Below are 25,779 nucleotides of genomic sequence, written 5' to 3'. Positions count from 1 at the left end.
TGCATCTGCCACCTATCTGCTCATTTTTGCTCACAGTTTGCTAGGCCCCATAATTTAGAATCAGAAAACTTCAATATCACTCCTTGTTCCTATGGCCAAATTATTTTCATAAATAGATGAGGGGTTCCTGCACAGATCTTTAAGGCACGCCATTACTTGCATCCCGCCAAACTGAATTATCCATTTAACTCTACCTTGCTTTCTATTCCCTTGTCATCTACAGTCCCTTTAATACCATAATGCCTTAATTTGCATAATGAACAACTTATCAAACAACTTCTGAAATCTGTATATACAACATCCATTGCATTTCCTTTCCTTTATTCATACCTTGGTTTTCACAGATTCAGATACGTTAGTTGAGCATGGTCTGCCTGTTACAAATATATATTGATTGTTTCTAATTAGCCCATGCTTTTCTAAGTCTTAAATCATTTTATCCCATTTTATGGAAGTTTATCCACAACAAAAGTAAGATTAACTGACCATTAACTTTTCAGTTGATTCCATTCCCCTTTCTTGAAAAGTGGTGGAACATTTGTCACTCTCCAGAACCTTGGCACAATTCCTGTTTCCACAGACTTTTGCAAAAATATACTGGCTCCTCTGCTGTCCCTTTCCCAACACCTCTTCATTCTGGGCACATATTATCTGGGCCTGGTAACTTAGCTATAATCTTTTTATAATACTGTCTTTTGAATACTTATCTCCAACAGTGGCTTTTCCACATCCTCTTCAGGTACTCCTTTCACCTTCCTTTATAAAGATTGATAAAATCTATAATAATCAGTTTTTGTCTGTCCTGGGGTGGGGGCGGGGCTGGTGACAGTTGCACCGACCAATGGGCGATCAGGGCCCGGCCAGCCTCGCAACCAATCGGGGTGGGGAGCAATGGGTCTGCTCCAATGAGGAGGAGGCAGTGGATGTGACGGGGCCAAGGGGGGCAGGGCTTCCCCGGGCGTTGCTGCGGAGCCGAGAGAAGCAAGTGGTGGAGGAGGGCGGGACAAGGTGGATGACAGAGCAAGAGGGGGAGGACATAAACGTTGATTCTATAGACGAAGATGATAACAGTCTAAACAAGTATTGTTGCAATAAAGATACTAATTTGACTGCAAATGTTTTGCAGGTCTCTGCTAGTTATACAGAATTTACAACCAGAAACAGCCCCTTTGACCCAAACGCCCTGTGTTGGTGTTTATCGTCCACATGAGCAGTATTCCGAATTCCATGCGCCTGCCCTGTCCCTCCCTATCTCCTCCTCCCTCCTTCTCTTTCCCCCCCCCCGCCATCTCTTTATTTACCTTTTCTTCAGTAATCTGTTCTTGCACGTTGACACGGTCTCTGCTTCAATCACTAATTCCAGCAGTGGATTGCACTGCCTTACCACTTTTGTGTAAAATCAAAAGTTTCTGCTGATCCTTGTTCTAAATCTCTGCACTTAATTACCTATCTATTTTCCCTGGTTTTAGACCTCTCAATTATTAGAAACCGTCTGTTACTATCTACTTTATCCCATCCTTTCATATATCAGCTGGTAATCTCCTCTGTTCTAACAAAAAATAGTCCCAGTTTTTCTTAGTATTTGTATTTCCTCATATCAGGTAGCATCCTGTTGATTCTGTGCTGCACCCTCTTGTGCAAGCCTCAACATCATTCCTATAGTGTGGAGGCCAAAGCTGCAGGTCTTGCCATGGTGTTTTATAGATTCACCATTGCATCTCGACTTTTATATTGTATACGCCTTGCAATAAAGCCCAGTATTGTTTTTAATGACCGTATCCAGTTGAACTGCTGCTTTTAAAGTCTTGTAGACTGGAACTCCCAAATCCCTCTGCTCTTCAACATTACCTAAGTTTCCCCCATTTACAGTATAATAAATTTATTTTTTTTCGACCAGAATGTACCACCTCGCAATTACTGACATTGAATTCGATTTTATTCAATTTGCTACCCTCTCTAATTCCCTACCCGTAAACATCTTCAATAGTCTACTGTGATAAATGCTAACTTGTCAAAGACTTTCTGAAAGTTGGTGGCACCACTTCCACTGCACTTCCCTTATCACCTTCTCAATGAATATTATGACATAATTAGCATTGGCCATTCCCTCACACTCCAGTACAAGCTAGCCTTTTTAACGGTGCCTCAACTCTTCTTTGACTGGTCTTTTACTGCTGTTGAAAAAATTCCTTGTTATTTCCTTTTATGTTGACTTCTTGCCAGTCTGCTTTCATAATCCCTCTTAGCCTTTCTAATCTATTTTTGGGTTATTTTTATATTTTCAGGTTTTTTTTTCCTGTATTATATTGTCTATATTTTATCATGCATCATTTAAGGGAAGAAGCATGCTCTTAAAAATTATCGGTTCTATAAGTTTTTGAAAGCTTTCGCATAACAAACGGCAACTATTTTTGTTCAGGTTTTGTGCCAAATGCATGTATTTCCCTTGTAGGTAGGAGGGAAATTGCACAAGGATGATATTTCTTGTTAAAATTTTTGAAAGTTTTATAGAATAAAAGATCTTGTATTTATATAACATCTTTCATGATGTCCCAAAGCACTTTTTTATAGCCAATGAAGTACTTTTGAAGTTGTAATGTAGGAAACGCAGCAACCAATTTCCACATAATGTCAACAAAATAAATGATCAGGTCAACTGTTTTTTGTATTGATCGAGGGATAAGTATTGGCCAGGACACTGGGGGCACTCCCCTGCTCTTTGAATAGTGACTGGGATCTATTACGTCCACCTGATAGGGCAGACAGGGCCTTGGTTTAACGTCTCATCTGAAAGACGGCACCTCCCGACTGTACATCAATCTCTCAGTACTGCACTGAAGTGTTACACTCATGGTTCCCTTGAAAGAATCTGGCACTGAAGATTGGGCCCTAAAATGTGTCTGCATCATACCAGTGACATCAGCACCAAATTACGATTGTGCAACATTCGTGATGATGGCAGTAATATGATTCATGCAAACCTTAGGCCAGGTTTTCACCCTGAAGACCAGGGAGAATTTGGGGAAGAAATGACTTTATCAATCCACCAACCTGAAGAGCTCTGGGAATTTATAGTGGAATTCGATTCAAAGACAAACTTTAATAATCCCTAATTATAATATACTCCCAAAATTGCAACAGATTCCTTCTTATTTATTGATTCTACCTGGGAGATGTTCTGCACTACCATTAATATGTTGCCTTTCTCTGGCTGTAATTGTGCCTTTTAATAAGGCCACCATACGCATCCCCCGTCATCTCTGTGTCTCGTTTAAAAAAAATATAGCCATACATATCTAGTTCCCAGTCTAGCCCTGCTTAAAGCAAAGATTTTATTAAGGCTGCAACATCATTCTAATTAATGCCAACTTTATTTGCAAATGTTCAAAGCATTAGAAATACATATTCCAAACCTCACACCTTCTGTACCCGTTTCTCTTTTTTTTCCTTCTTCATCTTTCTCCTTAATCTCTTTCCTTTTAGCTCGAAGGAACATCTCTCCATATCCCCCGACTCGAGTTCACTTTTCACTACTTTTCCTGTGTATTGTTCTCGGCCCCTCCCATATGCTCTAATAATTGGCTCCGCCCACCTGTTACTGGTTTGAATCACCCCCACAGTTTGCTTTAAGTGAAGCTCGTCTCATCTGTAGAACTTCCAGTAGTCCCAGAACTTGGTGTCAATACCCCAGAAATCAGAACCTCTTCCTTTCTCACTGTTTGGTCAGGCCATGTATTCATCTGTATTTCTCCATTACTGGCCTAGTGTGGCAGCAGGAATAATGAGATTGCTACCCTGGATGTCCTAATGCCTAACTTGAGTAAATCCATTTGGTGACACGTGCCCAGGTCAACCACAGATGTAATATTATGCAAGTTCTGCACAATGCCAGACTCCATTGTCTTGCCATAATAATTGGTCGCAGTCGACTTGGAAACACAATTAACTGATAGTGGTTTCAAGTCAGCAACTTATGCCAAATTCCCTCTACTCACTCGGCTCTGCACTGGCATCTCAATAACCTCCTTGCTTGTACAGTCTAAAATTTACTCAAACAATGGTTGGCAGAAAGAAATAGTCAATTCTAACTCAGGTAACACTTTCAAAACACAACGAAAAATTGCACCCAGCCACCAGTACTTTCCCAGTTAGCTTGTCAATGAAACCATTCCAGTTAGCACTCGCGGGGAAAAAAGCCACTAATGGTGTTAACCGCTAACGAATCAAAGTATAACTTAGTACTTATCCACTAATTCTGTAGCACAAACAAATTTCTATTCACTCTGCTAGTCTTGTAACCTGGGATGATCTTCCTCTTCTATTTTATATGTCATGATCTGAGCTCCTCAATTGTTTTGTAATTATCACTGGCCTTTTTGTTCTTGTCCTTTCAGCCATAGCAATTTGAAGATTTTGGGGAGGGGAAGTTTTTTTTTAAAAAAACAGGTTATGTTTAAAAAAAAGCTTGCTTCAAGAATAGTACTCGGAAATTGGACATTGATAATCACTTTAATGGTATTCACAACCATTTCAACAGCAATTTAGAAAATTGTGGCTAACTGCAGAATTTTGACTACCACGGTATAACTCAATTAGACTTGTCAGTGGTTAAATAATGTAACGTTTAATCTTACAGGGTGCAAAATGTGAACTAAAAGTGAAAAATGGTGGAATATATGAAGGAGTTTTTAAAACCTACAGCCCTAAGGTAAGCAAGAGTTGTTTGTCCATCTTTCAGATTATTAAATATAGTATATGACAAAATAGCTTAATGTAGCCCAATTCATGATTAGAAATTATGCTGACATTTTGAGCATTTGTCTACAATAAGTTTGATACTTTTTCATTGTAGCTTTAAGGTGGTCAGTAATCAGATATTCGAACAGTATTGCCTTGTTTATCTACAGTACTTTTGTATATTTCTAATAATGCACCGAATGCTAAATGGCCAGATTCTGTAGCAACAAACTAAATTGTTGTTTAATTCATTCTTTGTACATCAAGCTGTTAATTGTAACAAAACCGTTAGTTCTATCTTAGTGCACTTTTTTCTTTTAAATGTTTTGCGAGGGTGCTATTTATAATTTGAAATTCTGCAAATAGTGGATCATTACATTCTCAATCACAGATAGTTGATGATTAAAATCTCAGCATCTGTTGTTTTAAATCTATCTACTACAAATGTTGTTTCTGGTGTCTTTCAGAAGTGGAGTATTTCACATCTTGTGACCAGTGAAATTGATGTTTATGGTACAAATAACATGAGTTTTTAGTAAGAAAAGTAAAATGATCTGAAATGGGACATTTAAATATAGAAATTCACTAAAAGTCAGCAAAATTGTTGAATTCATTATTTGTCTATCAGCTGATTCATTACAGCAGACTTTTCAAATTTAGAATAATTGTGTAGGAGACTGTATTTCCTGCGTTGTGTTTTTCCCACTAGAAGTATGCAGGGTAGAAACTTTGCCTGCTGCGATAACCCTGCCCGATTTTCCTGGTGTTGGGACAACATGATGAGCAGGGCGGCTATCCCTGCGCCTAAGTAGATCACTACCACTGAGAGGGAGAGAAATCTGTGCGGGTGCAATGTATAAATTGCTTCTGTTGCATAAAGGGGTAGGCAACTTGTGGAAATCCAGAAAGCAGATTAAACTGCAGTCAAACCTTTGGGAAGGAGGAGCCACTTCTGGTACAGCAGCAGTGGCAACAACCCCAAATTTCACTGATGCCTCTGGAGATTCTGTTGGTGGAAATAATGACGAGGAGGGATCAGCTCCTTGGGACAGAGAAGAGAAAGCTTAACGAGAAGGTGGGGCAGGCATTCTGAAAGGAGGTGGCAATTGTAGTCAGTGTCACTTCCACTACTTCACGTACAGCTATGCAGTGTCAGAAGAGATTTAGTGATTGTGCGAGGATGACTAACGTAAGTAAAGACGGTAGCACCCAGATAGGTCCTGAAACAATGTCGGAAGTATGTTTCATCCCCACACCTACCATGCTCTCATAATATGACTTTAAATTAAACTGTCGGAGTAGCAGAAGGAAACACGGGTTCAAACTAGAGAAGGTGCTTTTAAGACTGGCATCAGGAAATTCTTAGCACAAAGAATTCATCAACATGTGGAATAAACTTCAAGATATAGAACAGCGGAGGCAAAAATCCTGGAATCATTTACGAAGCAATTGGATGTTACATTGGAGGGTTGTTGGGATTGCTCTGGATGAATGCACTTCGATTATAGCTACATAAATTAATTTGCTTTAATTTTTAAAAATACATTTTCATATTTGTACCTGACTCAATACATACTTCCCATTGTATCATTCACTCGATTCTGCATAACTATTGTTTTCTGAAGTTTTAATTTCACCATAAATGTAATACTTTAGGGAAAAAGCAATACAGTGCTGTTGCTTGTCAAGCGCTTTGCTTGCTTATCAACATTCCTAATAGTTTGATTTTTTTTCAGTGTGACTTGGTGCTTGATGCTGCTCACCGAAAGAATACTGAATCCAGCTCACGGGAACTGGGGCCAAAACGTGAAGATATTGTTGAAAGTATCATTTTTAAATCTGCAGATGTCGTAATGCTGCATTTTAAAGATGTAGACTTAAATTATGCAAGAAGAGGTATTGAATTTTTAACTTTTTTTCATAGAAATAATTTGAAGTTCAACTTATATTTATCATTAAGATTTGTTTAACAGAATGTTAAGTTGCTGGGAAAGATCAAAACTGAAGTATGTTGATTTAAGCACGAACTTCCATTTGAGCTGTGGGGAAAAGATAACTATGTTGACAAATATCTCAAAATACAGAATTATTCTGCTCATGAATACAGATGATACAGTTGTATATTACGGACTCACCACATGGAGTACATATCACTGCGAAACAAGGAGGCCCACTGTCACTTTCTCAAGGCAACTAGGGATGGATGATAAAATGTGATCATGCCAATGTCATCCAGATCCCGAGCATTTAATTTTTTTAAATCAAGTGGTGCTGATCTGAAACCATGCTTTGTTTTCACAGAATTAATACCTTGAGATCGAGGCATTGATTAAGATGTTGCAACCAAAATCTCAAACTACTAAAACAGCACCTTGATATTCTATATGTTAAGTCTCTCTCAAATACCAGTTACAGCTTCATGCACTGCTTCTCCTGTCTATGGAACTATCATATAGTGCGACTGCTCGGGACACTATCCTTTGTCCACAGAAGTTTTATGGCTAATAAATTTGACTTTGGGTGTTGGGTAGGGCTTGATCAATGATTGAGGTAGCCATGCGTAGACTGTGGAACGATCATGTTGGATGGGTTGAATGGTTTTATGTTCATATCTTGGTATGGTTTCTTCAGATATTTCTGTGCTCCTAGAATAACTCAGGGCCATATCTGGGTGAGATATTTGTCCTCATTGGATTTGCCTCCAGCTGTCCCAATAATTGTCAGTCTTGGCTAAGTGGTAGCACTCGCACCTCTGAGTCAGAATGTCATGGGTTCATGCCCCACTCCAGAGAGTTGAGCACATAATCTAGGCTGGCATTTCAGTGCAATATTGAGAGAGTGCTGCACTGCCGGAGGTAATTTCTTTTGGATGAGATGTTAAATCAAGGGACCATCTGTCCTCTGAGGTGGTGGTAAAAGATCTCTCAGCACTATTTGGAAAAAGAGCTTATAAGTTCTCCAGTGTCCGGCCAATATTTATCCCTTAACCCCCACCTAAAACAGAATTTCTCTTTTCCCCCCCCCCCCTCTCTTTTTTGACTTTTTTTTTAAAAAGAAGCTACTTCTAGTGCTTTCTGGGATGGGAAGTTTCAGCTTTACTGTAGCTGATTTAGAAAAGCTGCTTCAATCCTCAGATAAAGAAATACTGCAGGCCACATTGTTCACAATGATTTTTATAGGTGGCAAGACTCCCTCAGGATTGTTTCCCACTCTGGACTCCAAACTGGCCACACATCTGGAGCTGGCAGTCAATCTTCTCCTATACTTATGTTCATGCTGTTCTGAACTGGCTGTTGGGTGATATGTACATGGTCCAGTGATGACACCCCCCAACTTTCCCCACTCTGATACTGGACGTGATTATTCCAATTTACTGTAGCATGTAATGGATTGCTGACTGAAGTAGTTATTTGTCGTGCGGCCAATCTGCTTGAAATCCCATAACTATATCTTAGTCATGGAATTTTACAATCCGTCCTGTTATATTCCTGTGTAACTAAGCAGTTTGAGAGGTGGGCTAAGGCTAATAGCCCTTTATAAGGCTATTTAGTCTTGATACTTTGTACTCTCACTGAAAATGCTTGCAATATGCATGCACAGTCAGTTCAGTCTGGGATAAGATGCATTTTGTTATGTTCTCATGTTGCCAATGTTTGTGGTTCTAAGTGACAATATGGATATAAAAATATTATGTACCTGGAAAGACTGCACTTCACTGAGCATGGGTACTTAGTGCGACAGTTGACAGGAATTGAACTTTGTTCCTGTTTTTGCAAGATATTTTATTTGCATGTTTCCTTGTCTTTTTGGGCATGTATCATTTTCACACTTTGTTGTCCTTGGGTAGCCACTCGAAGATAAATTGGGGCTGTCCACAGTAATTCTCCAATGTATTACTATTACGACAGGGAAAGCAACATGCCAGGTAATTGACTACAGGGGAAAGAGCTGTGCTTAGGAACAGAAGAATGGCATGTAACTTGCAAAACCATAGTTTGGTCAGCCCAATTGTAAAAGTCTACATTTACTTCCACTTCTAATTTAGTTCAACAAAAATAGTTTCTCAAGTTTTGGTATGCTATTTCATAATTAAAATTGAGATTATGAAGATATTTTTCATGGTTGTTTGAATATAATTTGGTCAACTATTCTTCTAACCCAGTCTTGCTAATATCCGTTGTTCACACGGGGAAATCTTGTGCCAATGCCAAACTGGATATGGCTGAGCTTGTTTCAAATGATAAAATACATCAGATTTTAATTATTTATCCATTTAAAATATTTCTAATACAAAAGCAAAATACTGTGGATGCTGGAAATCTGAAATAAAATCAGAAAATGCTGGAAATACACAGCAGGTCAGGCAGCATCTGTGGAGAGAGAGAGAAACCGTTAACGTTTCAGGTCGACCTTCTTAAAAAATGCAAGTTATTCAGTGATTAAATCTGCCAGTGGTACTGGCTTTAATTTTGTTCGTTGCTCTGAAATGGGTTTAAAGGTGTTTAAACTGCAAGTCCAATAATACACACTTTATTTTGCCATATCCTTGTCTTGAAAGCCAGTTGTTTAACTATTTAGTCCTTTGGACCAATTTTTGGGATTAAATGCAAGTGTAAGATTGAACTCTTAGTCAGTGCAATTGTGTTCATGGGGCGCTGAGTTAATGGCCCAGAATTTCCTGGAAACTTATGCCATTGTAATGGCACATCTACATTGTAAGGCCTATTGTACAGCGCAAAAGAAAGAGGAAGTGATAGAATAAGTGACTTGTACCACGCCATAATGTCTTGGGAATTTGCCCCGTTCCGCCATTACCCTCACTGAAAACAGTGATAAATTACTTATAGTTCCACTCTCCCACCCATTAAAATGAATGGCGATGGTGAATTTCCTGAATTAACACAACTTCTATCGCTGCTGTTGCCTAGACTTGAAAATATGGTGCTGGTGGGCCCATAGTGATGTCCTCCCAAGATCAGTTTCCTTTAAACATATTTCCAATGCCCAAATAAATTATTTATAATTGGCTTCAGCAACAACATTTGGGCCGGAAGCATTACATCTGCAGATAGAACACAGTGCTCATTGTGTGCTCAGAGGAGCAATTATGGACATTAATGTTTGCTTTATCTAATGTTATGAGAGCAAGCCCACAGTTTAATACAATTATCTATTTAAAATCAGATGTTCCTTTTGTGGCTTAAAATGCCCCCACTCCCACCCACGCACACCTCTAGTCACAACTTTATTTCATCCATATGAAAAGACATGCAAACAAACATGATAAACGATATGCCGAATTCAAATTGATCCGACTGATGAGTCTCACTTGAGCTATCAGAAGAACAACAATGTGAACAATTATCAACAGCACAATAAAAGTACTAATCATTGCAGCATTAATTTACATCCAGTCCTGGGGTAAAAAGGTCAAGTTTGTCCACCTTTTATTGTGTAGTTTTAAATAAGGAACATTGCTCCATGTACAAGCCAAATAATATGGATGCTCTCAACTTGCTGTAAAAGGTCTGCTCCTTGTAAGTGTTATTGGAATGCTGTTCTAAAATTAGTTTCTTCCTGACATCAAAGAATTGTTTAATTTGGAAAGTAAAAGTTCCTCTCAAATAGGCTAATCAATATTCCAAGCACACAATGGCCAGACATGTTAAATCACAGGATGAAGCATGCGACGCACTGCTCCTAAGCAAACTCAAAATATCAATGAACACATATCTGTCCTGTTAACACTTGCAAGTACTAAAGGCTGGTACTAGCATACATTGGCTGCACTGCTTCTGGTTCACTGCTATGCTTGCTGTGGTCTGTTCAAATTAAAAATCCAGGAAATTCTGAAGTAAATTCGCAACAGCGAGAGAAACCTGCTACACAGCAAAATTTACAATCTCTCTGTTGCAGGAAATTCTGGGCCAATGTCAGCAATACGGTTCTGTAATACAATTTCAACTGTATATTAACTCATTCCCTCATTGTCTCTCTCTTTCTTCTCCCCCACTCCCCCACCCAAACAGACATGCAATGAGAACATCACAAATTATTTAAATAGGAAGAAAATAATGAAAAAGTTATTAGTTACTTGAAATGTCTTTAAATGACAAGGCCCCTTATGTAAGTTGTTTCAACATACAGGCAGGACCCAATGTTTTGGATGCTTTACTAAAAGTATGTGTTTTTAAAAAAAAACCAATTTAATTGATTATCAAACTAAAAATTGAGAAGCATAAGAGAAGAGTTGTTAAATTTTGAAGTCGTAATTAGGTAATTCCACAATTACATTTTTTTAGAGCCTGAATATTGGAAGAAGGGAAGACTGGGGTAGATCAAAAGTTTCACATTTTTGGGTCATTAGGAGACTCTGCAATGAGTATTTAAACACAATGAGGATGTAAGACAGCATATTTGGTGTATAGAAAGAATATCAGTAAAATTCAGATAAGGACGCTAGTATAAACACAAAATGGAGGGCTAGAGGTGAAAGATAATTTGCTTATCTTATCTTTTTCAGGAGTGCGAGGGAGACGTTGAAGCCTCCTGAGATAGAGGAGCATATTCCATTCTTGGGCTAGGGCTTAATCAAGAGTCAAAACTTGAGAGGAGGAGTGCAGTTTGGGTCAAATGAGTTACATAGTTTCTTGGAGGCAGATTTAGCAATGGAGGAGTTGTGGAAGTTGCATTTGATATCAGAGGAGATAGTGAGACCAAGAATGTTGATTAATGGCTGCAACTGACATCCCAAAAGGTGATCATTAAGCTTACAAGAGATAAGAATCTTTTTGAAGGATTAAAATACAAGATATTCATTGCTCCTTTGAGTGGTATGGAGAAGATAATGTGATTCGGTCTTGCATTGAAGGTACATGATGTGAAGGATGATAAGTGTAGATCACTGGTGTGACGAAGGAAGAGTGAGCATGGGAGAGGCCAGAATGCCAGGGAGTCCCTCAGTTAAGTGGGGGGGTGGGGGGGAGGGGGAGATCAGATGAATTACCAACTACAACACAGAGAACTAGATAGCCATGGACATAGCTTTGGTGGAAGTTCTTATGATTGTTCTGAAGTGCAAGGTGCTAGATCCAGCCCAAGATTTTCAGTATATCCAAAACAATGTTAGCTGATTCAAGAACAGAGTCCTTGAGATCCGCAGCTGTCTAAAGCTCACATGCAACTTGATTTTTATTGCAGAAACCGCGCATACGTGGTTTTTTAGAATGGGCCACATGGCCCAATAATTTTTTTTAAAGAGGAAACAGTGATCAGGAGCAGGCCCTTTGAGGCTGCTCCGCCATTCAGTAAGACCAAGGCTGATCTTCTACCTCAACTCCACCTTTCCGCACTATCCCTATATCTATCGATCTCTGTCTTGAATATACTCAATGACTGCGCATTCATAACATGGGATTACTAGAGCCCTAATGGATTAAGCAAGAACTGTAAGTAGTTCTGATGTATAGGGAAATACTTTGAAGGGTAAGAGGGACGACCTTTCTTGGAATTAGCAACTTTCTAAGCTGAAATAAAGTTGGTCCAGAAGCAAGAGTGATGTAAAGTATGGTACTGGTATATAGTATAAATTATTGCAGGTAGTTACAAAAGACATGGAATAGTGGTCAAAGAGCCTGCGGTGAGGAGACGCCATTTAAGATTTGAGATGATGCAAAGGTTTTGGCGATTAGCTGAATTGCAGGCCTATTAGGGATATGTTGGGCTAATTGAGCTCGTCATTGGGGATGGCAGAGGATTCAGCAGTGATGTGGGCCTGATCAGAAGAAAAGTGGAACTATTACTGAACAGTGAAATCATAGTAACACCTGCAAGTCATCTACTTTTGAAATAGTTATATAGATGATTTAGCATTTGCTATCCAAATTATGACATGAATCACTTGAGTATCTGTAAATTGGTAACATAAAAGCATTGTAATTAAAATACCTTTACAGGAAAGTTTATTTTGACATAGTGCTGGCAATTGTACAGTAATAGTGTATTGTCTGTTTACATTTTTAGTGAAAATATAGTGAAACTCAGGTACAACAAGTATTTGGGCTTTAAAAAGGGCTGGATGTTTGTTATGGCGATAATCATATCTCTGATGTAACATTTTAATTCTTGCAGGTCTATAACAGTTTTAATAGAAATGTGTACAAACAAATTTCATAATGTCATGTAAATGGGTCATAACTTAAATCTTATGCATGATTTACGTCTGCTGTGGTAAAATCCCATTGAGGTTTAGATAAGAACATTAGAACATAAGAAATAGGATCAGGAACAATGTTCCCTTTAACACAAAAGCAAAATACTGCAGATGCTAGAACCTGAAATAAAAACAGAAAATGCTGGAAATCTCAGCGGGTCAGGTAGCATCTGTGGAGAGAAAAACAGAGTTAACGTTTCAGGTTGATGACACTTCGTCAGAACTGGTGAATGTTCGAAAAGAACAGATTCTTAAGGAGTACTGAAAGGGGGAGGGGAAGAAAGAACAAAAGGGAAGGTCTTTGATAGGGTGGAAGGCAAGAGAGATAAAAGGGATGATGGGCCGAATTGAAATGGTGATGGAAGTTAGAAAAAAGTCTAGAATAGGGTATGAATGGTGGAATAATGATCAGCTGCCATTAAAGACAAAGAGAAAAAAACATAAGATCGGTGGGGGGGGGGGGGGGGGGGTGGGGGGCGGTGTGGAGGGAAGGGAAGGGAGCCAAAAATGGGCAAGGCTATCTGAAATTGTTGAACTCGATGTTGAGTCCCGAAGGTTGTAAAGTGCCTAAACGAAAGATGAGGTGCTGTTCCTCGAGCTCGTGTTGAGCTTCAGTGGGACAGTGTAGTAGGCCGAGGACGGGAGAGGTCAGAGTGGGGGTCGAATTAAAGTGACTGGCGACTGGAAGCTCAAGATCACGCTTACGGACTGAACGAAGGTGCTCCATAAAGCAGTCACCCAATCTGCGTTTGGTTTCCCCAATGTAGAGAAGACCCCATCGTGAGCAGCGACTACAGTACACTAAATTGAAAGAAGTAGAAGTAAATCGCTGTTTCACCTGGAACGAGTATTTGAGGCCCTCGATAGCAGGAAGGGAGGAGGTAAAAGGGCAGGTGTTGCATCTCTTGCGCTTGCATGGAAAGGTGCCGTGGGAAGGAGAAGGGGTACTGGCGGTGACTGCGGAATGGACCAGCTGTTGTGGAGGGAGCAGTCCCTTCGGAATGCTGAGAGAAGAGGGGAGGGGAAGATGTGATTGGTGGTGGGATCACGCTGGAGGTGGCGGAAATGGCAGAGGATGATTCATTGAACGTGGAGGCTGGTGGAGTGAAAGGTGAGGACAAGGGGAACCCTGTAGTGGTTCTGAGAGGAAGGGGAAGGGGTAAGAGCAGAGGTGCGGGAAATAGAACGAGCACCGTCGAGGGCCATGTTAACCACGGTGGAGAGGAATCCTCTGTTGAGGAAAAAGAAGACATGTCGGAGGCACTAGTGTGAAAGGTGGCGTCGTCAGAGTAGATACGATGGAGACGGAGAAACTGGAATGGAGTCCTTACAGATGTGGGGTGGGAGGAAGTAGTCCAGGTAGCTGTGGGAGTCAGTGGGTTTATAGTGAATACTGGTCGATAGCCTATCCCCAGAAATGGAGACACTGAAGTCGAGGAAGGAAAGGGAAGAGTCGGAGATGGACCATGTGAAGGTGAGGGAAGGGTGGAAATTGGATGCAAAGTGAATGAAATTTTCTACTCCAGGGCGAGAGCACCGATGGTCATCAATGTACCGGAAAAAGAGGTGAGGAAGGGGTCTCGAGTAGTACTGGAACAAAGAATGTTCCACATATACCATGAAAATGCAGGCATAGCTAGGGCCCATGCGGGTTCCCATAGTAACACCTTTAATTCAGAGAAAGTGAGTAGAGTTAAAGGAGAAGTTGTTCAATATGAGAACAAGTTCAGCCAGGCGGAGGTGGATGGGGACTGGCTGAGAAAGAAGCGTTAGCGCCTTCAGGCTATCCTAGTGGGGGATGGTAAAGGGATTGGACATCTATGGTGAAAAGGAGACAGTTGGGGCCTAGAAACTGTTAATGTGATGGAGGGCGTCGGAGGAGTCGCGATGTAGGTGGGAAGAGAGTGGACAAGGGGAGAAAAAATAAGAGTCATAGAAACATAGAAAATAGGTGCAGGAGTAGGCCATTCGGCCCTTCGAGCCTGTACCACCATTCAGTAAGATCATGGCTGATCATTCCCCCTCAGTACCCCTTTCTTGCTTTCTCTCAATACCCTTTGATCCCTTTAGCCGTAAGGGCCATATCTAACGCCCTCTTGAATATATCCAATGAACTGGCATCAACAACTCTCTGCGGTAGGGAATTCCACAGGTTACCAACTCTCTGAGTGAAGAAGTTTCCCCTCATCTCAGTCCTAAATGGCTTACCCCTTATCCTAAGACTGTGTCCCCTGGTTCTGGACTTCCCTATCATCGGGAACATTCTTCCCGCATCTAACCTGTGCAGTCCCATCAGAATCTTGTAAGTTTCTATGCGATCTCCTCTCATCCTTCTAAACTCCAGTGTATAAAGGCCCAGTTGATCCAGTCTCTCCTCATATGTCAGTCCCACCATCCCGGGAATCAGTCTGGTGAACCTTCGCTGCATTCTCTCAATAGCAAGAACGTCCTTCCTCAGATTAGGAGACCAAAACTGAACACAGTGTTCCAGGTGAGGCCTCACCAAGGCCCTGTACAACTGCAGTAAGACCTCCCTGCTCCTATACTCAAATCCCCTAGCTATGAAGGCCAACATACCATTTGCCTTCTTCACCGCCTGCTGTACCTGCATGCCAGGAGAGACCTTCCAAATTAATATTTATGAGCCCACATTAAGGGGCATCAGAGTTTCATAGGTTCTGGTTCCACCTTCCATGGTTTTGATTCCGACGTTGCGGGTCCCAGTGGTGCTGGTGAGTCGAGATAGGAAGAAATAAGTTCTGTGGGGTAAGAACAGGCTGAAACGATGACTGTACCAGGGCAGTCCTATTTGTGGATCTTGGGAAGGAGATAGAAGCGAGCTGTGCAGGGTTGGAGAACTATGAGGTTGGTGACTGTGGAGGGAAAATCTCCAGAGGAGATGAGATCAGTAACTGTCTGGGAAATGATGGCTTGATTTTGAGTGGTGGGGTCATGGTCTAGGGGGAAATAGGAGGAAGTGTCAGAGAGTTGCCGATGAGCCACTACAAGGCAGCAGAGCTCGTCTCCAGTAGTCTTGGATAACCTTTGCCACTGGACCAAGACCTAGTTCTGTCAAGCCCTTGTGGTGGCTGGTTTGCAACGGCCACCACATGTTTAAAAAAAATCCACGCACCGGCATCTTCCACCGTTCAAGATGTAGTTCGGGATCTGGAATATTAGGTCCTTCATTGAAACACCTGTGAACTCATCCCTTTTTGGCATGGAAGCAAGTCATCCTCAATAGGAGGGACCGCCTATGATGACAAGGTAGAGGTCGGTTCGCCAAACAACAACAGCGCCACCCTTGTCAGCAGGTTTAATGAGTTGGGGTTGGATCTGAGCGAACGGAGTTCAAAGGGAGGTAGGTTGGAATGAATGAGGGAGCAGAGAAATTGAGATGGCCAGTGTCCTGTTGGCAGTCTGTAATGAAATGTTCCCTTTAAGGTGTGTGACTGCGCAGCTGTGTAGAGCTCCCGTGCAGCTGGCTCTCTGGCTTTTAAATGCGGCACAAAAAGAGATTAGAGGGAACATTGATCAGGAGTCGGCCCTTCGTGCCTGCTCCGCCATTCAATAAGATCATAGCTGACCTTCTACCTCAACTCCACCTTCCTGTACTATACCCATATCTATCGATCTTTGTCTTGATATACTCAACAACTGAGCATCCACAGCCCTCTGGGGTCGGGAATTCAAAAGATTCACAACCCTTAAGAAATTTCTCTTAATCTCAGTCCTAACTCTCAGACTCTGACCCCTAGTTTTAGACGCCCCAGCCAGGGAAAATATCCTCCCTGCATCTACCCTGTCAAGCCTCTTAAGAATTTTATACACTTCAATGAGATCACCTCTCATTCTAAACGCCGAGGGAATATAGACCTAGTCTACTCAGTCTCTCCTGATAGGACAATCTCCCCATCCCAGGACTCTGTCTAGTGAAACTTTGTTGCACTCCCTCTAAGGCCAAGTATATCCTTCCTTAGATAAGGAGACTAAAATTATATACAGTACTCCAGGAGTGGTTTCACCAAGGCCCTATATAATTGAAGTAAGACTTTACTCTTGTACTCCAATCCTTTTGTAATAAAGGCTAACATACCATTTGCTTTCCTCCATTTGGTTGCTGAACCTGCTTGTTAACTTTGTGATTTGTGTACAAGGACCCTTGGGTCCCTCCTGAAACATTTCCTAATCTCTCAGCAGTTTAAAAAAAAAGCTGCTTTTCAATTTTTCCAAGCAAAGTGGATAACTTCACATTTCTCCACATTATATTCCATCTGCCATGTTCTTGCCCACACACTTTTAACCCTTTGCAGTTTCTTTGTAGCCTCGTCAGAACTTATTTCCCACCTAGCTTTGTATTGTCAGCAAACTTAGATACATTACACTTGGTCCCCTCATCTAAGTCATTGATAGATTATAAATCAGTGAGGCCCAAGCACTGATCCTTGCGGTAGCCCACTAGTTACAGCCTGCCAATGAAAATGACCCATTTATTTCAACTGATTTCTGTTTGTTAACCAATCCTCGATCCATGCTAATATTTTACTCCTAATCCCATGAACTCTAATTTATTGTGATAACCTACTTGTGTGGCACATTATCAAATGCTTTTTGAAAATCCAAATACACTACATCCACTGGTTCCCCATTATCTACCCTGCTAGTTACAACCTCAAAAAACTCATCAGATTTGTCGAACACGATTTTCTTTTCATAATCCGTGTTGACTGCCCAATCATAATGGCCTGTAATTTGCAGTCAGCGGCGATGCGTCGGCGATCACCACTGCCCTTAAAGAAAACTGCCCACAGAGATCGCAGCAGAGGTTTCTCGACGTGTAATTGATTGTAGCGCTGTGAATTGAGGATTCCTTTGGCGATCAGCTATTATAGTCATGCTGTCTAAGTAGCAAATCACATTGAAGAACTCTCACAGACAGCAAACCAGGAATGAAAAGCAGCTTTTAATCCTCACTTTAAAAAAATGTTAGAGAGCGAAATAAAGATTGGGACTAGGGTTTGGTAGAAGCTTAAATACCATGAACAAGCTTTTTATCATAATGGAGAAATTTGACGATCCACAAATATAGAAATCATTTTTCAGGGCCAGAACGGTTGTTACGCTGTTAAAACCTTAGTTACACCTATTCCAACAAAGCTTAACAATTAATGGGGTATTTAACAGTGATATTAACATGGAGGTGCTCAGATTTTCGCTCGTTCCACTGATTGTCGGCTATGGAAGCAGTGAGGGGGATGGGTTGTGGTGGTCCAGACTGTACCGAGCAGTGAATAACTGACTGCAATTTCAGGATTTCTGTGCTTGGATGTGCATGCGCTAAATCCTGAAGTTGTGGTCAGTTTCAGAGGGGTAATGCTGGCGAAAGCTGACAGTTTGCTATCATTATCCACTGTAAAATCAGGACCATTACGATTTTCTAAGTGCCCTGTTACCACATCCCTAATAGATTCTATCATTTACCCTACTACTGATGTCAGGCTAACTGGCTGAAAGTTCTCTGTTTTCTCTTCCTCTCTTGAATAGCGGTGCTACATTTTCTACCTTCCAATTCACAGGACATTTCTAAAATCTAGGAAATTTTGGAGCATCAAAACCAATGCATCCATATGGGGCTTTTGACAAGGTCCCACATCAGAGATTGGTATGCAAAATTAAGGCACATGGTATTGGGGGTAATGTACTGACATGGACATTGGTTGGCAGACAGGAAGCAGAGAGTCGAGATAAATGGGTCCTTTTCAGAATGGCAGGCAGTGACTCGTGGGGTGCCGCAGGGCCCAGCTATTTACAATATACATTAATGATTTGGATGAAGGAATTGAGTGTAATATCTCCAGTTTGCAGACAACACTAAGCTGGGTGGCGGTGTGAGCTGTGAGGAGGACGATAAGAGGCTGCAGGGTGATTTGGACAGGTTAGGTGAGTGGGCAAACGCATGGCAGATGCAGTATAATGTGGATAAATGTGAGGTTATCCACTTTGGTGGCAAAAACACGAAGGCAGAATATTATCTGAATGATGGCCGATTAGGAAAAGGGGAGGTGCAACGAGACCTGGGTGTCATAGTACATCAGTCATTGAAAGTTGGCATGCATGTACAGCAGGTGGTGAAGAAGGCAAATGGTATGTTGGCCTTCAGAGATAGGGGATTTGAGTATAGGAGCAGGGAGGTCTTACTGCAGTTGTACAGGGCCTTGGTGAGGCCTCACCTGGAATATTGTGTTCAGTTTTGGTCTCCTAATCTGAGGAAGGACGTTCTTGCTATTGAGGGAATGCAGCGAAGGTTCACCAGACTGATTCCCGGGATGGCAGGACTGACATATGAGGAGAGACTGGATCGACTGGGCCTGTATTCACTGGAGTTTAGAAAGATGAGAGGGGATCTCATAGAAACATATAAAATTCTGACAGGACTGGACAGGTTAAGATGCAGGAATAATGTTCTCAATGTTGGGGAAGTCCAGAACTAGGGGACATAGTCTAAGGATAAGGGGTAAGCCATTTAGGACTGAGATGAGGAGAAACTTCTTCACTCAGAGAGTGGTTAACCTGTGGAATTCCGTACCGCAGAGAGTTGTTGATGCCAGTTCGTTGGATATAGGGAGTTAGATATGGGCCTTACGGCTAAAGGGATCAAGGGGTATGGAGAGAAAGCAGGAAAGGGGTACTGAGGTGAATGATCAGCCATGATCTTATTGAATGGTGGTGCAGGCTCGAAGGGCCGAATGGCCTACTCCTGCACCTATTTTCTATGTTTCTATCTCTGGAGCACCTCCTTTAAAGCCCTAGGAACAGGTCCAGGAAATTTGTCAGCTTTTAGTCCCATTAATTTTTCAAATACTATTTCTTTACTAATACTAATTTCTTTAATTCCTCATTCTCATTAGACGCTTGGTCTACCACTATTTACGGAATGTTTTTTGTGTCTTTTGTGAAGACTGGTGCAAAATATTTGTTTAATGTCTCTGCCATTTCCTTATTCCCCATTATTATTTCTCCTGTCTGCTTGCAAGGGACCCATGTTTACTTTTGCTTATCTCTTCCTTTTAGATACCTACAGAAGGTTTTGCAATCTGTCTCTTGCTAGTTTACTCTCATTCTATTTTTTCCTCTCATCAATTTCTTGGTCATCCTTTGCTGAATTCTAAAATCCTCCCAATCCTCAGCCTTGCTACACTTTTTGGCAACGTTATAAACCTCTTCCTTCAACCTAATACTATGTTAACTTCTCTTGTTAGCCACAGTTTGACCATTTTTCTCATGGAGTTTTTATTCCTTAAGGGAATGTATATTTGTGTGGATTATGAATTATTTATTTAAATAGTTGCCATTGCATATCTACCGTTCTCTTTTTTAATCTAGTTTTCCAATCTACCGTAGCCAACTTAAGATTTAACTAAATCACTCCTTTACTACAAGGTTATGAATTAACTATGTCTCACTACACAATACTAGATCTAAAATATTATGTTCCATAATTAGTAAGTAAAATTATTCGAGTTCAGTCAATTAATTATTTCCTTTGTTAAAAGTTCATTGCAGAGTGGATATAAAGTAACTATTAAACTCATAACTGTAAAGGACCATACAAGTGTTTTGTAATATTGGAGGCTTGGCAGAGTAGTGGCTTGGGATGGCTTTGGTCCACAGGGACAGAGTCTCTGCCCATTAATGGTCAATGGATAGAAAATTTGATGATAGTGATTTGTATTCAAGTTAATTGTGTGGCTTAGATTCCTGAATTTTTTCAGCTGTGATATTCCTGCTTTTCCAACAAATGGAAAATAAACAAGCCCCAGTTTAAAAATAGCCACCCACAGAATCAGAGCATGCTGTTGCTGCTGAAAGATGTGGGATTCTTTGTAGAAAAATGTGTAAATGTCACCAGTTGGATGTTCCAAGTTCTTAAAATGTATTTTTAGTACTCTGAAGATTGCAACATGCATTTGAACTTGAGGATTGGCTGATCTTTAAAAAATAATTACAGACTGAATATTTTAATTCACTTTTAAAAATCTCCATTGTATTTTAAAAAGCCAAACTTCATTTGATATTGAACATTTGACTGGTCTACTTCATATTTTTGAACATTTTAGTCTAAATAAACAAAAATCATTTTCTGAGTATGAATGTTGCTGGCAGGACTGGCATTTATTGCCCAACCTTAGTTGTCATTGAGAAGTTGGTGATGGGCTGCCTTTTCAACCGCTACAGTCCATGTGGTGAAGGTACTCCTACAATGCTGTTAAGTAGGGAAATCCAGAATCTAGACCTAGCTACGATGAAGGAATGGTGATATATATCCAACAATGGATGGTGTGATGGGGAGGGAATTTGGGACCATGCACCTGCTGCCGTGCCCTTCTGGTGGTGAAGGTTTGGGAGGTGCTGCTGAAGTCATGGTACACCAGTGGTGGAAGGAGTGGACGTTTAAGCTAATGGATTAGGTGCCTATCAAGCAGACTGCTTAGTCCTGGATGGTGTCAAGTTACTTGAGTGTTGCAGCTGCACATATCCAGGCAAGTGGAGAATATTCCATCATGCCTCTGGCTTATGCCAGAGTTTCTGGTCAATGGTGAGCCTGCAGGATGATGATGATGATGGGGGATTTGACAATGGTAAATCCATTGAATGTCAAGGACAGGTGGTTAGACATTCTCGTATTGGAAATGGTCAATTTCTGGCACTTGTGTGGCAAGAATGCTACTTGTCCACCCGAGCCTGGCTGATGTTCTGGACTTGCTGCATGCGGCACAGACTGCTTAATGGAGGAAGGGTCATGAATGAAACAGCTGAAAATAGTTACCCCGAGGCACTGCAGCGATGTTCCAAGTATATTAACTGTGCATGGTTGGTAGAAATGGAATCCTAAATATAGTGCAGAAGCATTCTGGGCATATTTAAAGTACTTGTTTGGAACTGTGGCATGTGCAGAATATTGCAGCGAAACAATTTTAAGATGCATTGTTATCTTTTCCCCCGACCTCTCCCACCCTGGCTTGAAAAAAAAAACCTATTTTGCGTCTTTGATTTTACAGTTTATGTTAACAGTAGTGTTCCATTAAGCACTGTAGTGCGACAGTAATGTCATAGTTCCGAAAAATTTACAGAATAATACATATCTATTAATTTAATGGAAATAATATTTGGGCGAAGCACCTAACATTGTGCAAATCCGCATGTGCAACATGAAACTGGTTGGACTGAGTTTTGAAGCTATTTTTCATAGTGATAATTCCTTTCTGCTTGTTTAACTCATGATTTTTTTTAAGATGGTAATGTGAAGAAAGCTTATTGGTTTATTAATTGGAATTTAGCAGTCCTGCAGAAGACATACTGCAGATAAATGCAAGGAATGAAAAAGACCCAATGATCAACAGTGCTGAGTTTTGGATTGATCCATGCAATTATTGCATGATCCTCTGGCAGAGAAATAAGCAGCAGACAGGCAGTGTTGGAACATTTAGTCACCAAACATAGTATTTGTTTTTCTCTTGTGTGTTTCTTGGGGGGTGGGGGTGGTGTCTCTATCTTTATGTGTGTCTCTGGGGGGGGGGGGGGGGCTGGCTGGCTGTATGTGTGTCTCTGGGGGGGGGCCGGTGTCTCTGTGGCTTTGTGTGTGTCTCGGGGGGGGGGGGGGGGGGGGAGTGCGGTCTGTCTGTGTGGGTGTGTGTCTCTCTGGGGGTGTGTGTGTGTGTGTGTCTCTGGTGGGTGTGTGTGTGTGTGCGGCGGCCCGGCCTGCAAGACCATCAGCAGGCCGGGGCCATTGGAGGGAGCAGTGTACGGCGGCATACCACTGCAGGGAGCAGCGCGTGCTGCTGCAGGAGGGCAACGGCTGCAAAGCCAGGTCGCTGATTGCAGTGCGGGCAGGCACAGCAGGAGAGGCTAAGGAGCGGCAAGAGTCCGTAGAGGGAAGTGATCGGGACCCATGAGAGGCGAGGGCCCAGGGGCAGCATGGACCAGCCCACACTGCGATATGTGTGCACGCTCGATCTGTGCAGCAGAGCTGATCTCAGTTAGTCTTGGATAATCAGTGCCACTGGACCAAGACCTAGCTCTGTCGAGCCTGTCTGGTGGCTGGTGCGCAACGGCCACCACACGTTAAAAAAAATCCACACGCAGGCATCTTCCACCCTTCACGATGTAGGTCGGAATCTGGAATATTAGGTCCTTCATTGAAACACCTGTGAATTCATCCCTTTTTGGCGTGGAAGCAAGTCATCCTTGCTTCGAAGGACTGCCTATGATGATGATGGTGTGGGTGTGTGTGTGTCTCGTGGGGGTGTGTGTCTCGTGGAGGTGGGCGGGTGTGTGTGTGTCTCGTGGAGGTGGGCGGGTGTGTGTGTGTCTCGTGGAGGTGTGTGGAGGTGGGCGGGTGTGTGTGTCTCGTGGGGGTGGGTGGGTGTGTGTGTGTCTCGTGGGGGTGTGTCTCGGGGTGGGGGTGGGTGAGTGTGTCTCGGGGTGGATGTGTGTCGTGGGAGGGGGGTCTCGTGTGGGGGGGTATCGTGTGGGTGTGTGGGGGGTCTCGTGGGGGTGTGTGGGGGGTCTCGGCTTGATGTGTGTGTGCATCTCGTGGGGCTTGATGTGTGTGCGTCTCGTGGGGCTTGATGTGTGTGCGTCTTGTGGGGCTGGGGGTGTGTGTGTGCGTCTCGGGCTGTGGGGGTGTGTGTGTGTGTGTGTCTCGGGCTGGGGTGTGTGTGTGTGTATCTCGTGGGGCTGTGTCTGTGTATGTCTCGTGGGGGTGGGTGTCTGTGTCTCGTTGGGCTGTGTCTGTGTGTCTCGTGGGGGTGGGTTTGTGTGTGTTTCTCTCTCTCTCTCTCTCTCTCTCTCTCTCTTTGTGTGTCTCTCTCTTTGTGTGTCTCTCTCTTTGTGTGTCTCTCTCTTTGTGTGTCTCTCTCTTTGTGTGTCTCTTTCTCTGTGTGTGTCTGTCTCTCTCTCTCTCTCTCTCTCTCTGTGTGTGTGTGTGTGTGTGTGTGTGTGTCTCTCTCTGTGTCTCTGCGTGCCTCTCTCTCTGCGTGCCTCGCCTCTCTCTCTCTGCGTATGTGTGTGTGGGGGGGGGGGGGGGTGGATGTGTCTTTGGGTGAATGTCTGTCTCTTTTGGGGTGGATGTGTGTGTGTGTCTCGGGGGTAGGGGGGTGTGTGTGTCTCGTGGGAGGTAGGTGTGTCTTTGTGTCTCTCTGTGTGTGTGTGTGTGTCTCTGTCTCTCTGTGTCTTTGTGTGTGTGCCTTTGTGTGGGTGTGTCTCTGTGCGTCTCTGTGCGTATGTGTGTGTGTCTTTGAGGGGGGTGGATGTGTCTTTGTGAGTGTCTTTTGGGGTGGGTGTGTGTGTGTCTTTTGGGGTGTGTGTGTGTGTCTCGTGGTGGGTAGGGGTGTATGTGTGTCTCGTGTGGTGGGTAGGGGTGTATGTGTGTCTCGTGTGGGGGGTAAGGGTGTATGTGTGTCTCGTGCGGGGGGTAGGGAGGTGTGTGTGTCTCGTGCGGGGGGTAGGTGTGTGTGTGTGTCTCGTGGGGGGTAGGTGTGTGTGTGTGTCGTGGGGGGTGTGTGTGTGTGTGTCGTGGGGGGTGTGTGTGTGTGTGTCTCGTGGCGAGTAGGGGTGTGTGTGAGAGTCGTGGTGGGTAGGGGTGTGTGTCGTGGGAGATAGGGGGGTGTGCGTGTGCTTTGTGGGAGATAGGGGTGTGTGTGTGTGCATCTCGTCGGAGATAGGGGTGTGTGTGTGTCTCTATCTCTTTGTGTGTGTCTTTTTCTCTCTCTGTGTGTCTCTGTGTGTGTGTGTCTCTCTCTCTGTGTGTGTGTGTGTGCGTCTCTTTTGGGGGGGGTGTGCATGCGTCTCTTTTGGGGGGGTGTGCATGCGTCTCTTTTGGGGGTGTGTGTGTGGGTCGTGGAGGTGAGTGTGTGTCTCGGGGTGGGGGTGGGTGTGTCTCGGGATGGGTGGGTGTGTGTGTATGTGTCTCTGGGTGTGTGTGTGTGTCTCGCGGGGATGGGTGAGTGTGTGTGTGTGTCTCGTGGGGGGGGTCTCGTGTGGGTGTGTGGGGGGTCTCGTGGGGCTTGCTGTGTGCGTCTCGTGGGGCTTGATGTGTGTCTGTGTGTCTCGTGGGGCTGGGGATGTGTGTGTGCGTCTCGGGCTGGGGTGTGTGTGTGCGTGTGTGTGTGTGTGTATCTCGTGGGGCTGTGTTTGTGTGTGTCTCGTGGGGGTGGGTATGTGTGTGTTTCTCGCTGTGTGTGTTTGTCTCTCTGTGTGTCTCTTTCTCCGTGTGTGTCTCTCTCCCTGTGTGTCTCTCTCTCTCTCGGTGTCTCTGCGTGCCTCTCTCTCTCTCTGCGTGCGGGGGGGGGGGGGTGGGTGTGTGTGTGTCACGGGGGGTGTATCTTTTTCGGTGTGTGGGTGTCTGTGTCTCACCCTTTGTGTGTGTGTGTGTGTGTGTCTGTGTCTCTCTCTGCGTGTCTCTCTGTGTCTCTCTCTCTCTCTCTGCGGGCGTGCCTCTCTCTCTCTGCGGGCGTGCCTCTCTCTGTGCGCGCGTCTCTCTCTCTCTGTGTGCGCGTCTCTCTCTCTCTCTGTGCGCGTCTCTCTCTCTCTCTGTGCGCGTCTCTCTCTCGGGGTGGGTGTGTGTCTGGGCGTCTCTCTCTCTGTCTGCGGATGTCTCTCTGTCTCTCTGCGGGCGTCTCTCTCTGCGGGCATCTCTCTGCGGGCGTCTCTCTCTCTCTCTCTCTGCGGGCGTCTCTCTCTCTTTGTGTGTGTGTGTGTGTGTCTCTCTCTCGGTGTGTGCGTCTCTCTCTCTCTTGGTGTGTGTGTCTCTCTTTCTCTTGGTGTGTGTG

General features: G+C 43.1%; 1 protein-coding gene across 6 annotated transcripts in view; it reads left to right on the top strand.

Annotated features, from left to right (window-relative positions):
* The window catches only part of atxn2 (ataxin 2), a 115,555-nt gene that overhangs the window by 18,372 nt on the left and 71,404 nt on the right, over window positions 1-25,779 (top strand). For all 6 annotated transcript variants that reach the window (XM_070887868.1, XM_070887866.1, XM_070887864.1 and 3 more), the window contains exons 4-5: window positions 4,637-4,708; window positions 6,474-6,633. In XM_070887868.1, the coding sequence (XP_070743969.1) occupies window positions 4,637-4,708; window positions 6,474-6,633 (232 nt within the window). The remainder of the gene's footprint in view (window positions 1-4,636; window positions 4,709-6,473; window positions 6,634-25,779) is intronic.

This window comes from Pristiophorus japonicus, chromosome 8 (assembly GCF_044704955.1).
Source record: "Pristiophorus japonicus isolate sPriJap1 chromosome 8, sPriJap1.hap1, whole genome shotgun sequence".
In the NCBI taxonomy this organism is placed as follows: Eukaryota; Metazoa; Chordata; class Chondrichthyes; family Pristiophoridae; genus Pristiophorus; species Pristiophorus japonicus.
The sequence above is the reverse complement of the archived record's forward strand: the minus strand, read 5'-3'. Positions and strand labels throughout refer to the sequence as shown.